Here is a 15,192-nt window from a genome sequence, read left to right as displayed (position 1 = left end):
TTATGAATATGATAAGTGAATTGATGTGGCTGTCATTAAAGCAAAGATGTCTTTCGTCTAAACAGCTTCAGCTGTCTTTAGTCTTTCATTACTGTTCACTACCGATTTCGTGGAACTAAAAGCCATATCTTCAGGTGAACATTTAAATAAAACATTCGAGCCGAAAAGCTGGGAGTTTGGTACACAATATTCGTTATGCGTCAGAATAAAACACCGCTAAAGGGCGGTATGTCATAGAATAAAACAGCCAGATTCCTATATAGTGAATGGGTACCCTTCTCTGGTCCATACGCAATCGCAAACAGGGGACGCCGCTGCGCGCTGTGTCATATAGATGGTCAGTATGTCACAGCGCGTGGCTGCGTCCCCTCTTCGAGGTCACCGAGTGAGGTGGCGCAGTGGTTAGACACTGGACTCGCATTCGGGAGGACGACGGTTCAATCCCGCGTCTGGCCATCCTGATTTAGGTTTTCCGTGATTTCCTAAATCACTCCAGGCAAATGCCGGGATGGTTCTGAAAGGGCACGGCTGACTTCCTTCCCCATCCTTCCCTAATCCGACGAGACCGACGACCACGTTGTCTGGTCTCCTTCCCCAAACAACCAACCAACCACCCTGTTCGAGGTTGCTTATAGACCGGAGAAGCGATAAACGCGGTTCTCAGGTTCTGCTTCGGCGTCAGTAGCTATTTACTTAACGGGTTTGGTTCAACTAGAATATCCCTTCATTTAGTGGTAACCACTTCTTGATTTTTCATTCAGGACCAAAATTAGGTCTTAACAGTTTTTCGTTTATTTTCACCTTATGAGTGAATCAATATGGTATCTTTCGTTTAGGAGCCTCCACTAATTTGGAAACCGGCTGTTTTGTTCTATGACATACCGCCTTTTAGTGGTGTTTTCTTCTGTTGGACAACGATTGTTTGGTTCAAAGTTCCAAGCTTTTCAGTTGGTATTACGTCAATCACCATCATAAAACTGTTGTTCATGTCGAATAAAACGTTCTCGGTTTTCAAACCGCGTCAATTCGAATAAATTCCTCGAGCATTCAATGACCATCTCCGGCATCGTCGTCAGGAGTTCACTGAGTGCCAGGGCTGCTACGGTTTCTCGCTTATATAGGCATGATGACATCATCAGCAGCCTCCAGACAGACCCAATGCGGCGCGCGCGAGGAAGTCGATCCGGGCAGCTAACGGAGCTATTGCCGGTGGCAGCACCGGTGACGTCAGGTGGCGCCAGGGGCAGGCGCCACGTTTGAAAGTGCCGCTCCCACGTCGCGCATCTGTCTCTGCTTCCTTTCGATGTCCAACGCCCGCCCCCATGCCCTGCTGAGTGTGTACTCCTGGTCTCTGTCAAAATTGTTGTTGTTTAAACGAATCTCGGCCGCTTCCTTTATAACGGAGTCCCAATATGTAGATGCATGAGACAACACTTTTGTAACTTCCTGGCAGATTAAAACTGTGTGCCGAACCGAGACTCGAACTCGGGATCTATGCCTTTCGCGGGCAAGTGCTCTACCAACTGAGCAACCCAAGCACGACTCACGCCCCGTCCTCATAGCTTTACTTCTGCCAGTACCTCGTCTCCTACCTTCCAAACTTTACCGGAGCTCTCCTGTGAAACTTGCAGAACTGGTAGAGCACTTGCCCGCGAAAGGCAAAGGTCCCGAGTTCGAGTCTCGGTCCGGCTCACAGTTTTAATCTGCCATGAAGTTTCATATCAGCGCACACTCCACTGCACAGTGAAAATCTCATTCTGGAAACACTTTTGTATTTTCTAACTGTATTTTATGTCCGTTTTTCTGGGCAATGCTCCGTGTGGCCGACTTGTCAAGCTCCCTTTGTTTTATATGGCGATTGCGCTCAGTGCAACGCTCCGTAACTGTGCGAATTGTTTGTCCGATATACATGCTGCTACATTAGGTACACCATACACGCCGGTAACTCGATGAGCAATGTCGTCTTTAACAGAGCGCAACATATCTCGTACCTTGGGGGTGGGCCGGAACACTGGTCTTAGCCCATGTTTCTGCACCAGACGTCCTAACTTACTGCTAGTTACTCCACAGTATGGCAGTAATGCAGTCCGTTTGGCCTCTTCTACTGATTCACCAGGTGTCTTACGTCGGCGGCCCTCGAAAGCGTTTGCGATGTCTCTTTTGGTGTATCCATTTTCCCCCAAAACACGTTTTAAGTTCTGAAATTCAGTCTGTAGGTGGTCGTCGTGAGAGAAAATCTTGGCTCTTTTGTGACGACTCCGTAACCCAAGGTCCTCAGCGGTACTTTATGGGCAGCCACCACCAATTGTATGTAGCTATGTCTGTTGGCCGAAAAATAATTAATGACAAGAATTGCGCCAACTAGAATGAAGAGATAACTTATCTTTATTTCTGACGAAACGTGCACCAGCAATACAAGTCCAAGTCGAATACAATAACAAATATCACACTGCAATGGCTCCGCTATAAACTCCACAAAAGGCTAGCAATAGACAATCGACAGTGGACTGTCCGTCTCGGGGCCAGCGCTCCTCCTTATTTGCAAAAGGCAGGGGGTGCTGCGGACCCGAGCTCAGCGACCTCTTCCGTCGGCGGTAACGCCCTGAGACGCCGACGCCCGCGACAGGAACTGTGGCCAGAGATGTCACGGTCAGGGCGCGCGTGCGCAAGTTTGTTGGTTGGTTGGTTGGGTCCGTGGAACAACAGGCTCTATGAACCAACGTGTTGAGAACTGCTTTCTCTTGTACAGAGTGGTGGAAACTATTGGCGTTCAAGTTGCTCATGTTGCTACGTGGATCGCTTGCACAGAAGACAGCACAGTGCAGAGGGTGGTGTGCTTTTTAATTGTACTGACGTACCTGACGCGGGGATGCAGCTTCGAGGCCAGCGTCCCCACAAAGCCGGGTGCGGCGGCTCCCAGGTAGGCGGGCGACAGCTTGCCCGTCGTGTCGCAGCGTACGTGTGGATGCATGAGGCGTGGAGCCGACGTCTGCACCAGCGGTATACGCGGCACGCTCGGCCCCACGTACGCCTGCAGACAGAGGTTGGTTGGTTGGTATGGGGAGAGGAGACCAAACATCGGCCCTTTCGTATTAGGGAAGGGCGGTTTAGGAATCTCACAGAAAACCTAAATCAGGATGACCAGTGTGTTAACTCCTGCGTCACCTCGGTCGGTACAGACAGAGTCACCACCCCTAACAACTTCCCCAACCATTACTGCTAGCTGTTGTCACAGAAGCCAAGTGTAGGCTAGTGGGAGTGTTACGAATAAATTACGGGGGTAAGTCAATTATTATCCGCAAAGTACACTACTGGCCATTAAAATTGCTACACCACGAAGATGACGTGCTACAGACACGAAATCTAACCGACAGGAAGAAGATGCTGTGATATACAAATGATTAGCTTTTCATAGCATTCACACAAGGTTGGCGCCGGTGGCGACACCTACAATGTGCTGACTTGAGGAAAGTTTCCAACCGATTTCTCATACACAAACAGCAGTTGACCGGCGTTGCCTGGTGAAACGTTGTTGTCATGCCTCGTGTAAGGAGGAGAAATGCGTACCATCACGTTTCAGACTTTGATAAAGGTCGAATTGTAGCCTATCGCTATTGCGGTTTATCGTATCGCGACATTGCTGCTCGCGTTGGTCGAGATCCAATGACTGTTAGCAGAATATGGAATCGGTAGCTTCAGGAGGTTAATACGGAACGCTGTGCTGGATCCCAACGGCCTCGTATCACTAGCAGTCGAGATGACAGGCATCTTATCCGCATGGCCATAACGGATCGTGCAGCCACGTCCCGATCCCTGAGTCAACAGATGGGGACGTCTGCAAGACAACAAATATCTGCACGAACAGTTCGACGACGTTTGCAGCAGCATGGACTATCAGCTCGGAGACCATGGCTGCGGTTACCCTTGACGCTGCATCACTGACAGGAACGCCTGCGATGCTGCATCACTGACAGGAACGCCTGCGATGGTGTACTCAACGACGAACCTGGGTGCGCGAACGGCAAAACGTCATTTTTTCGGATGAATCCAGGTTCTGTTTACAGCATCATGATGGTCGCATCCGTGTTTGGCGACACCGTGGTGAACGCACATTGGAAGCGTGTATTCATAATCGCCATACTGGCGTGATGATATGTGCTGCCATTTGTTACACGTCTCGGTCACCTCTTGTTCGCGTTGGCGGCACTTTGAACAGTGGATGTTACTTTCAGATGTGTTACGAGCGTGGCTCTACCCTTCATTCGATCCCCGCGAAACCCTACATTTCAGTAGAATATTGCACGACCGCATGTTGCAGGTCCTGTACGGGCCTTTCTGGGTACATAAAATGTTCGACTGCTGCCCTGACCAGCATATTCTCCAGATCTCTCACCAATTGAAAACGTCTGGTCAATGGTGGCCCAGCAACTGCCTCGTCACAATACGCCAGTCACTACTCTTGATGAACTGTGGTATCGTGTTGAAGCTGCATGGGTTGCTGTACATGTACACGCCATCCAAGCTCTGTTTGACTCAATACCCAGGCGTATCAAGGCAGCTATTACGGCCAGTGGTGGTTGTTCTGGGTACTAATTTCTCAGGATCTATGCACTCAAATTACGTGAAAATGTAATCACATGTTAGTTCTAGCATAATGTATTTGTCCAATAAATACCCGTTTATCATCTGCATGTCTTCTTGGTGTAGCAATTTTAATGGCCAGTTGTGTAGTTATAAAATTTTATTGTAATCAAATAACAAGAACATCATTTTTCGACATAGTCTCCTTGCGTTTCAATGCACTTGTTCTATCGTTGTACAAGCTTCCTGATGTCCTCATAAAGAAGGTTCTCGGTTGAGCTGCGAGCCTGGAATGCACCGCTTCTTTCACTGCTTCGTCCGAGGCAAATCGACGGCCCCTTAATACCTGTTTGAGTGGACCAAACAAGTAATAGTCAGAAGGCAACATCGGGACTATATGGAGGATGATCCATTACTTCAAATTTGAGTTTCTGCAGCGTTTCAGTAGTTTATGCAGCAGTATGCGGACGGGCATTGTCGTGCAACGACGCAACACATTTTGACAGCAATCCTCGGCGTTTGCTTCGAATTGCAGGCTATAGCCTGGCCGTAAGCATCTCACTGTAACCTACCTTGTTTATTGTTGTGCCCCATTCTTCATAATGTTCCAGTATTGGACCTTGTGCGTCCCAAAAAACCGTAAGGATCAGCTTTCCTGCAGACGATTGAGTGTTGAACTTTTTATTGTACGGCGAATTTGGATGTTTCCATTCCATATTCTGCCGTTTACTCTCCGGGGCCGGCCGCTGTGGTCGAGCGGTTCTAGGCGCTTCAGTTCGGCGCCGTGCGGTTGCTACGGTTGCAGGTTCGAAGCCTGCCTCGGGCATGGCTCTGTGTGTGATGTCCTTAGGTTATTTAGATTTAATTAGTTCTGAGTCTAGGGGACTGATAAAGTCCCATAATGCTTAGAGCCACTTCAACAATTTTTTTACCCTCCGGCTCGTAATGATGCATCCATGTTTCATCACCAGTAATGATCCTGTCTAAGAAGTTGTCCCCTCCGTTACCATAACGATCCACATGTTTTTTTGCAGATGTCCAACCGAGTTTCTTTATGCAACTGAGTGAGTTGTTTTGGGACCCATCTTGTACAAAGTTTATGAAACCCTAGTCTGTTGTGGATGGTTTCGTGGCCAGAACCGTGACTAATTTGCAGACGATGTGCTACTTCGTCAATAGTTGATGGCCTATCTAAGAGAATCATTAACGTGAACGCTCAATGGTTTCTACATTTGTGGCGGCAAACGGTCGTCCGGCTCCTTCATCGGGGCTCCTTCATCGGCAGCGATAAGGAAACTAACCTAGCAGCTTGAAAATTGCAAAGATATAACAACAAATAAACAAGGCAACCGTCATCAACGTAAAACGACAGTACTACCAAAATAAACAAAAATATAACTAAATTGCGGATAATAAGTGATTTATCCTCGTATTTGTTTTCTACTGCTACCCATCACAGTACTTATTTTGTTTTAATTCAAAAATGGTTCAAAGGGCTCTGAGCACTATGGGACTTAACATCTTAGGTCATCAGTCCCCTAGAACTTAGAACTACTTAAACCTAACTAACCTAAAGACATCACACACATCCACGCCCGAGGCAGGATTCGAACCTGCGACCGTAGCAGTCCCGCGGTTCCGGACTGCAGTGCCTAGAACCGTGTTTTAATTTGATACGTAACGTAACGAATGGAAAAACTATTACAAATGATATATCAGATTTAAAATACCAAAATTTTTCAGTTACCTTAAGGCTAGATTAATGTTGTAGTCCAGTGGTGGTCAAAGTGCGGCCCGAGGGCTGCATGTGACTCGAATAAAGTATTCGTGCGGCACGCGAGTTTCAGCCGTACTTTATAGTACACTGAGGTGACAAAGGTCGTGGGATAGCGATATGCACATTTACAGATGGTGGTAGTATCGCGTACACAAGGTATAAAAAATTCAGTGCATTGGCGGAGTTGTAATTTGTACTCAGATGAGCCATGTGAAAAGTATTCCGACGTGACCGTGGCCGGACGACGGGAATTAACGGACTTGAACGCGGAATGGTAGTTGGAGCTAGACTCATGGGACATGGAATTTCGGAAATTGCTAACAGAATTCAATATCCCGCGATCTACAGTGTCAATAGTGTGCCGAAAGTGTCAAATTTTGGGTATTACCTCTCACTGCCGACAACGAAGAGCCCGACAGCTTTCACTTAATGACCGAGAGCAACGGCGTTTGCGTAGCTGTGTCAGTGCCGACAAACAACACTGCGTGAAATAATCTCGAAAATCAATGTAAGACGTACGACGAATGTATCGGTTGCGACAGTGCAGCGAAATTTGGCGTTGAAATGGAACTGCCGTGTGGGTAGACCGTCGGGTAGACCGTTCGCCTGGTGCAAGTCTTTCGAGTTGACGCCACTTCGGCGACTTGCGTGTCGATGGGGATGAAATGATGATGATAAGGACAACGCCCAGTTCCTGGGCGGAGAAAATCTCAAACCCAGCCGGGAATCTAAGCAGGGCCGTTAGGTATGACATTCCGTTGCGCTGACCACTCAGCTACCAGGGACGGACAATTTGGCGTTAAAGGGCTACGACAGCAGATGACCAACGCGAATGCCTTTCTGACAGCACGGAATCGCCTGCAGCACCTCTTCTGGGCTCGCGATCACATCGGTGTGAACCCTAGATTACTGGAAAACCGTGGCCTGGTCAGATGAATCCCGATTTCACTTCGGATGAATGGTAGGGTTCGAGTCATGGACCCAGGTTGTCACAAGGCACTGTGCAAGGTGCTGGTGGCTGCATAATGGTGCGAGCTATATTTACATGGAGTAGCTTGAGTCTTCTGGATGTTCCACTACTTTGAAACTATTTTCAGTCATTCGTGGACGTCATGTTCCCAAACAATGGTGGAATTTTTATGAATGACAATGCGCCACGTCACCCGGCCACAGTTGTCTGCAATTGGTTTGAAGGACATTCTGGACGGTTCGAGCGAATGGTTTGGCCACCCAGATCTCCAGACATGAACGCCAACGGACATTTATGGGACATAATCGAGAGGTCAGTTTGTGTCCAAAGAATTGCATTGGCAACACATTCGCAATTACCGACAGCTCTAGAGGCAGATTACCGACAGCTCTAGAGGCAGCATGACTCAATATTTCTGCAGGGAACTGCTAACGACTTGTTAAGTTGATGCAAGGTGAGTTGCTGCACTACTCTTGGCAACAGGAGGTCAGAGGCGACATTAGGAGGTATCAAATGTGTGTGTGAAGTCTTATGGGACTTAACTGCTAAGGTCGTCAGTCCCTAAGCTTACACACTACTCAGCCTAAATTATCCTAATGACACACACCCATGTCCGAGGGAGGACTCGAAACCGCTGTGTAATATGCATCTAGCAACTAACAGCTGAATCCCTAAATGTCAACTAACGTTAAGAGATTCTTAAAAGCATAGTTTTCACACACACACAAAAAAAAAGGTTCAAATGGCTCTGAGCACTATGGGACTCAACTGCTGTGGTCATCAGTCCCCTAGAACTTAGAACTACTTAAACCTAACTAACCTAAGGACATCACACACATCCATGCCCGAGGCGGGATTCGAACCTGCGACCGTAGCAGTCGCGCGGTTCCGGACTGCGCGCCTAGAACCGCGAGACCACCGCGGCCGGCGAAGTATAGTTTTCCTGCTCAATAGCGAATAAAAATACTTACAGGAACAGTCATATTTTACTACTGGCCACTAAAATTGCTACACCAAGAAGAAATTCAGATGATAAACGGGTATTCACTGGACAAATATATTATACTAGAACTGACATGTGATTACATTTTCACGCAATTTGGGTGCATAGATTCTGAGAAATCAATACTCAGAACAACCACTTCCGGCCGTAATAACGGCCTTGGTACGCCTGGGCGTGGATGTGTGTGATGTCCTTAGGTTAGTTAGGTTTAAGTAGTTCTAAGTTCTAGCGGACTGATGACCATAGATGTTAAGTTCCATAGTGCTCAGAGCCATTTAAACCATCTGTACTGTTGGCTGTGGGACGGACAATTCTCGCTGTGCTGCACGAGCACTAACACTATGTGAGGCACTTGCTGCATGGTCAATTGCAGCAACAGCAACCTCGTTAACAACTTCCACCGGGATAATATGCCTTCCTCTTCCAGGTGCTACACTAAGCTCAACCGCGATTTCTAATTTCATTATCATCTTCTTTAAACAATTTAATCACATCGGGCCTCTCCACAGACCTTTCAGTAGGCGACACTCTCGTAGTGCAGCACTGTAATTGCTGGCGTTCACATACAACAGTTTCACTGACAGTGCACGGGCCCTCTTCTCGATAACCATACTATTCACTCACATTATGATTTTGTCAAAAGACAGTGTGGATGTCATAGCTGATACGTCCTGATCGGTTTTGCTGCGGGTGCAACCGACTCCTGCTGGTGGATTGCTGGAGAGAAATGCTCTCTGGCGGGGAAAAGGGTCCTAAGCAGTGCGTTGGATGAAAGGCCGCGGTTAGACAGAGTGGAAGGTTCGAGAGCGATCCACGAGATGGCACGGAAGGCCCTGGTGCCGGCAGTAGCTGTAGCGCCCTGTGTGGCAGCCACGGGAGACCAGTGCAGACAATGGGAGTGAGCGAGCACCACGTGCCATGTTAGGTGCCTTGTTGTGATGAGAAGCAGTACATGTCGTCCTGTGAGGTGCGAGGCGTTCGACAGAAGGTTTGGACGGCTGTTTCTGCGGTTCATTAGACATATTATTCCATGATTTTGCTGTAATCTCTGGATTTTGAATTTATGTAGTTGTGGGCATTTCAAAGCTTTAATTGATAGCGCTAATCTCACATTACGCTCTGTTCAAGTGGTTGTTTGTACATTTCTTCGCTAGGTGTTGAAATCGGGAAAGAAGCTGTTTTGGGCTTGCCGGCAGGTGTGGCTGAGCGGTTCTAGGCACTTCAGTCTGGAACCGCGCGACCGCTACGGTCGCGGGTTCGAATCCTTACTCGATCATGGATGTGTGTGATGTCCTTAGGTTAGTTAGGTTTAAGTAGTTCTAAGTTCTAGGGGTTGAGCTATTTTTGTTTTGGGCTTGTTGACATATTTCACCACCAAGTAAGTCATTTGTGGTTCAAATGGTTCAAATGGCTCTGAGCACTATGGGACTCAACATCTGTGGTCATAAGTCCCCTAGAACTTAGAACTACTTAAACCTAACTAACCTAAGGACATCACACACATCCATGCCCGAGGCAGGATTCGAACCTGCGACCGTAGCAGTCGCGCGGCTTCTGACTGAGCGCCTAGAACCGCGAGACCACCGCGGCCGGCAAGTCATTTGTGAAAGAACCGTTTAGACTGATGTGTTTCTGTCCAATGTGCACGTTGCGACTGCTAATTAAGCGTACATATTAGATTGTGTGTTATTTAGTTAAATAATTTCACTTCTCTGTTTGTTGTAGAAGCCTGATAATGCTGTGCGCACTAGTTTTCCGTTCTAGCACGGGATTGTTTTGTTACTGCAAGCGGCCTGAGGCGGGTTCGTCCACTCTTGCCCAGGCGACACGATAGTGCAAATTCTGGCTCCGATCCTGTACTGTTTAACTAAGCTGGATGTCCAGTATGGTGGTACAGGAATTTACTGGGCTGAAGTTTTCGAGGATATTTTACTGGTTTGTTCTTGCTTAGTGCTATTTTAACCAATAGCCAATGAGCAAATGAGCAGTAGTGTTTTGGTGATGTCAACATATCGGTCTAGGATTGGAAGTTACGTGATTTTTATTGTCTCCTATAATGTACTACTAAAAAGTTGGTTCAAGCTCAAGGTATTTACGAGGGTAATCCCAAAAGTAAGGTCTCCTATTTTTTATAAGTACATAGACCAGTTTATTTCTACAATGTTTTACATCAGTTTACAGCTTGAACATTTAGCTATTTTTCGACGTAATCACCCTTTCTGTCGATGCATTTTTGTAGATGCTGTGACAGTTTTTGTATGCCCATGTCATACCAACTCGCCGCCATGCTGTTCAGAAAGTTATTAACCTCTTCTTCCATTTCGTCGTCGGAACTCAATCGATGTGACCACAATTAACGCTGATAGGTACTGTGAGATTCTGAAAAAACTGAAACGGGCAGTTCAGAGCCGGAGAAGAGGAATGTTGAGCAAGGACGTACACATTCTCCGTGACATCGCTCGGCCACACGTCGCTCGGCAAACCGTTGCTCTCCTGCAGCAGTTTCAGTGGAACATAATCATCCACTCACCCTATAATCCTGACTTGGCGCCCAGTGACTATCACATGTTCGCTAGGTTAAAAGAACATTTGGTTCATAACTTTCTGAACAGCATGACAGCGAGCTGGTATGACATGGGCATACAAAAACTGTCACAGACAAAAATGCATCGACAGAAATGGTGATTATGTCGAAAAATAACTACATGTTCAAGCTGTAAACTGAAGTAAACCATTGTAGAAATAAACAGGTCTATGTACTTAAAAAAAAACTAGGAGAACTTACTTTTGGTATTACCCCCGTATTAACGATAAAAATTTCTGGTGAAGACTTTACATTTTCCTTTGACGGCTTCATATTATGGGCAGGAATCGCCGACATTTGTTTTAATGTTGTAACGTCTTAGATTGTTTCATGTGCAAGGACGTGAACGAAATTCTTCTTTTTTAAAATATAACTGAAAGTTAATAGTTCTCTTTTGATTGTGTCACTGCGTTTTACATTAATGTTATTTCTGTTGGCACTTAGCCCTGTGTGTTTTGGTTTATAAAGAATAATGCATTTACTGAATGGGTTGAAGTTTCATTAATGTATCTTTTGAGTACCAAGGAAAGAAAGCTTTTACTCTAATAAAGTTTGAGTCAATAAAGCCAAGATCTTGAGTGAATGTCAGTAGCTTTACACTATAAGGATCCCTGTTTGCTAAACAACCTGCTCAATTAGTATAAAATCTTAATTGAGAACGGTTTCAATGCTGTCATATGAACAGTGTAGAGCGCCAGATTTGCACCTGGTGGCCAAAATCGGAACTATTATTTTCCAGCTTAAATCTGTTCCAGATTAACACACTAGCTTATGTACCAAGTTTCGCTGCCATGCCGTAATTGCAACCAACAATGGACCTCCGTGAATAGCAGCAGCAAATCTTTGAAACTGCTTCAGTCACTTGTAATAAGCTTGTATACAGGAACGCTGTTTGGAGCGATGGATGGTACTGACCCTGCTGTCCTTGGGCGGGGGGGCCTCGAGGAGCTCCTGGCACTCGCACTTGGCGGCGACGGCGGTGGGCTCCATGGGCTTGAGCGGCGCCAGCCTGGGTTCTTCGCGAACTCCCGTGCACAGCAGCGCGCGCAGCGGCAGCCGCGTCAACTTCGGCGCGCCCGCCCCCGTGTCTGGGCAGACGGAGCGCCAATCGGGCTCGCAGCCGCGGAACAGCGCGCGGTCGGGCTGGCCGCTCAGCTGGAACTGCGTCACCACCGCCGGGCCCAGGCACGACAGCCGCACCAGCAGCCGCAGCCGCCCCGTCGGCTTCAGCACCACCCTGCAACGCCATACAGTAACCCGCATCTCAGGAATGGACTCCCTCATTTACCCACAGAGTGAGTTGCATGACCCACCCTCACGGGCACCTCCCACGTCACAACGACTTCCATCCATTCACTCATGAGCTGACTAGTCTGACCCAATACGTCAGTGCTGCCGGGCCCAGACATGACAGCCGCACTAGCAGCTGCAGCCGCCTCGTCGGCTTCAGCACCACCCTACAACGCCACGCAGTAACCCGCATATTCACACAGTAACCCGCATCTTAGGGTTGGACTCACTATTTACCCACGGAGTGACATGCTACACCCACTCTCACGGTCACCTCCCATGTCAGTAAGCCTTCCATCCATCAGTAACTTGCATTTCAGAGTTTGATCTCTCATTCACTCACGAACTGACTAGTCTGACCTAATACATCAGTGATCTCTCATTCACTCACGAACTGACTAGTCTGACCTAATACATCAGCACTGCTGGGCCCAGACACGACAGCCCCACCAGCAGCTGCAGCTGCCCCATTAGCTTCAACACCACCATGCAATGCCATACAGTAACCCGCATCTTAGGGTTGGAGTCCCTCATTTACCCATGGAGTGACTTGTTTGACCCACTCTCACAGTCACCTCCCACGTCAGTAAGACTTCCATCCATCAGTAACTTGCATTTCAGGGTTGGACCTCTCATTCACTCACGAACTGACTAGTCTGACCCAATGCCTGAGCACTATCAGCCCAAGAAATGACAGCCGCACCAGCAGCCGCATTTGCCCCGTTGGCTTCGACACCACCCTGCAACACAATACAGTAACCCGCATCTTAGGGTTGGACTCCCTCATTTACACACAGAGTGACTTGTTTGACCCAGTCTCACGGTCACCTCCCATGTCAGTAAGACTTCCATCCATCAGTAACTTGCATTTTAGGGTTGGACCCCTCATTCACTCATGAACTGACTAGTCTGACCCAATACGTTCCCACTGCCGGGCCCAGACACTAAAGCCGCACCAGCAGCCGCAGCTGATCCGTCGGTTTCAGCACTACCCTGCAACGCCGTACAGTAATGCGCATCTCAGGACTGGATTCCCTCATTTACCCTCGGAGTGACTTGTTTGACCCACTCTCACGGTCACCTCCCACGTCAGAATCACTTCCATCCATCACTAACTTGCATTTCCCAGGGTTGGACCCTTCATTCATTCATGAACTGACCACTCTGACCAAATCTCACGGTCACATACTATGTCACTTCCTCACCTGCTATCCACCCATCAGCATATTGGACACATATGACACATTGAACAAAAAGTTCGTCTCCGCCTAATACCGTGGAACTATGAGACACCATGCGACTCAATTGAGGATTTTTTGGTAGGGAGGTTGCAACGTGTTATCTTGGTGGAGAGCTATCATCAGATGTAGAGGTATTAGGTTGGTGCATAAGTCTGTAGCGTTTTTTTTTTTTTTTTACATGTTGCTATGCCATTTGGTGTGGGTTTATGTATCGATTGCCATCTTTTTTGTAGTTCACTGTTGCCATTTGGGCATACATATTATTATTTTCTCATTTAGAGATAGTGACTGCAGCTGCGGACACTAGAAAAAGGAGTGCGAAATGGAGAAATCGGAACATTCTCGACATAGTCTTCTGTTCGAGAAACATATGCGTGGTGTGTGCAGGTAATGTTATTGGGGACAATACAGCATGAAAGTGGTTTTTCGTTTTAAAGATGATCATTTTGTTATTAGTGACTCTCCACATTCAGGAAGGTCTCTAAGGTTTGATAGCATCGTTTAAACGGATTAAACCACAATGATCGACGTCAGTGTACTCGAGAACTGGCTAATGAGATAACTGTGACCAGTCCACCATTGTGCGACATTTGCATGAAATGAGGAAGAAAAATCGGCTGCATACATACCACATGTTCCAAGTCCAAATGACAATAATCAGCGGATGGCCATATGTACTTCTCTGGTTGCTCGTCATCATTTAGCTTGAGAATAACAGCAACCATTCCTATCCCATACCGCTGATGGTGATGCGAAAAGATGTTTTTATGCTAAAATAAGGAAAAGAAAGGAATGGTTGAGCCAAAATAAAGCAGCACCTCCCGGTACAAAGACCTGCAATCATCCACAAAAGATATCGTAATGTTATGCATCTGGTGGGACAGCGATGGCGTGGTCAACTACGAACTGCTTCCCTGAGGTGTAACCATCACTGCTGACAAGTACTGTCAACAACTGAGATGTGTTGCAGACACAATCCAAGAACAATGACCAGGAAGACAGGGTGAAGTGATTCTACTCCATGATAACGCTCGCCCGCATTCTCCTAGACTGACAAAAACACTATACAGGAATTGTGTTGGGAAGTCATTCCACACCCACCTGATACCCCTGTGCTTGCGTCAGATTTCCACTTTTCCAGACTCTATCGAACAACCTTCAAGGAACTTTCTTTCCGAATAAAAACACACTCTGAACATGTTTCGACGAGTTCTTTCCCTCAAAATCACGTGATTTCTAAATGTATGGAATCGGAAAGTTACCCCGGCGTTGGCAAACTGTTGTAAATAGTGAAGAAGAATATATTACTGATCGTGAAAGTCTCCGTTACGTGTATCTGTTGTGTTTATTAAACTAATGATCCGCCCAGGTAGCTGAGTGGCAGCGCGACGGAATGTCATACCTAACGGCTCTGCGAACAATTTTAAGAGTAATCTCAGACTTATTGCGGATGTGCAGTTGTCAATAATAAAATGTTGTTTGAGAAAGGCTATATAGGGTGTTACAAAAAGGTACGGCCAAACTTTCAGGAAGCATTCCTCACACATAAATAAAGAAAAGATGTTATGTGGACATGTGTCCGGAAACTCTTAATTTCCATGTTAGAGCTCATTTTAGGTTCGTTCTTCCGCCTATGCTCAATGGAGCACGTTATCATGGTTTGATACTTGATACTCTACCTGTGCTGCTAGAACATGTGCCTTTACAAGTATGACACAACATGTGGTTCATGCATGATGGAGCTCC

General features: G+C 47.0%; 1 protein-coding gene across 2 annotated transcripts in view; it reads right to left on the bottom strand.

The window, feature by feature from the left end:
* The window catches only part of LOC126338779 (uncharacterized), a 224,180-nt gene that overhangs the window by 136,531 nt on the left and 72,457 nt on the right, over positions 1-15,192 (bottom strand). For both annotated transcript variants that reach the window (XM_050001582.1, XM_050001583.1), the window contains exons 3-4: positions 11,831-12,152; positions 2,859-3,031 (exon numbers count right to left, since the gene is read on the bottom strand). In XM_050001582.1, the coding sequence (XP_049857539.1) occupies positions 2,859-3,031; positions 11,831-12,152 (495 nt within the window). The remainder of the gene's footprint in view (positions 1-2,858; positions 3,032-11,830; positions 12,153-15,192) is intronic.

This window comes from Schistocerca gregaria, chromosome 1, assembly GCF_023897955.1.
Source record: "Schistocerca gregaria isolate iqSchGreg1 chromosome 1, iqSchGreg1.2, whole genome shotgun sequence".
NCBI classification, from domain to species: domain Eukaryota; kingdom Metazoa; phylum Arthropoda; class Insecta; order Orthoptera; family Acrididae; genus Schistocerca; species Schistocerca gregaria.
The sequence above is the reverse complement of the archived record's forward strand: the minus strand, read 5'-3'. Positions and strand labels throughout refer to the sequence as shown.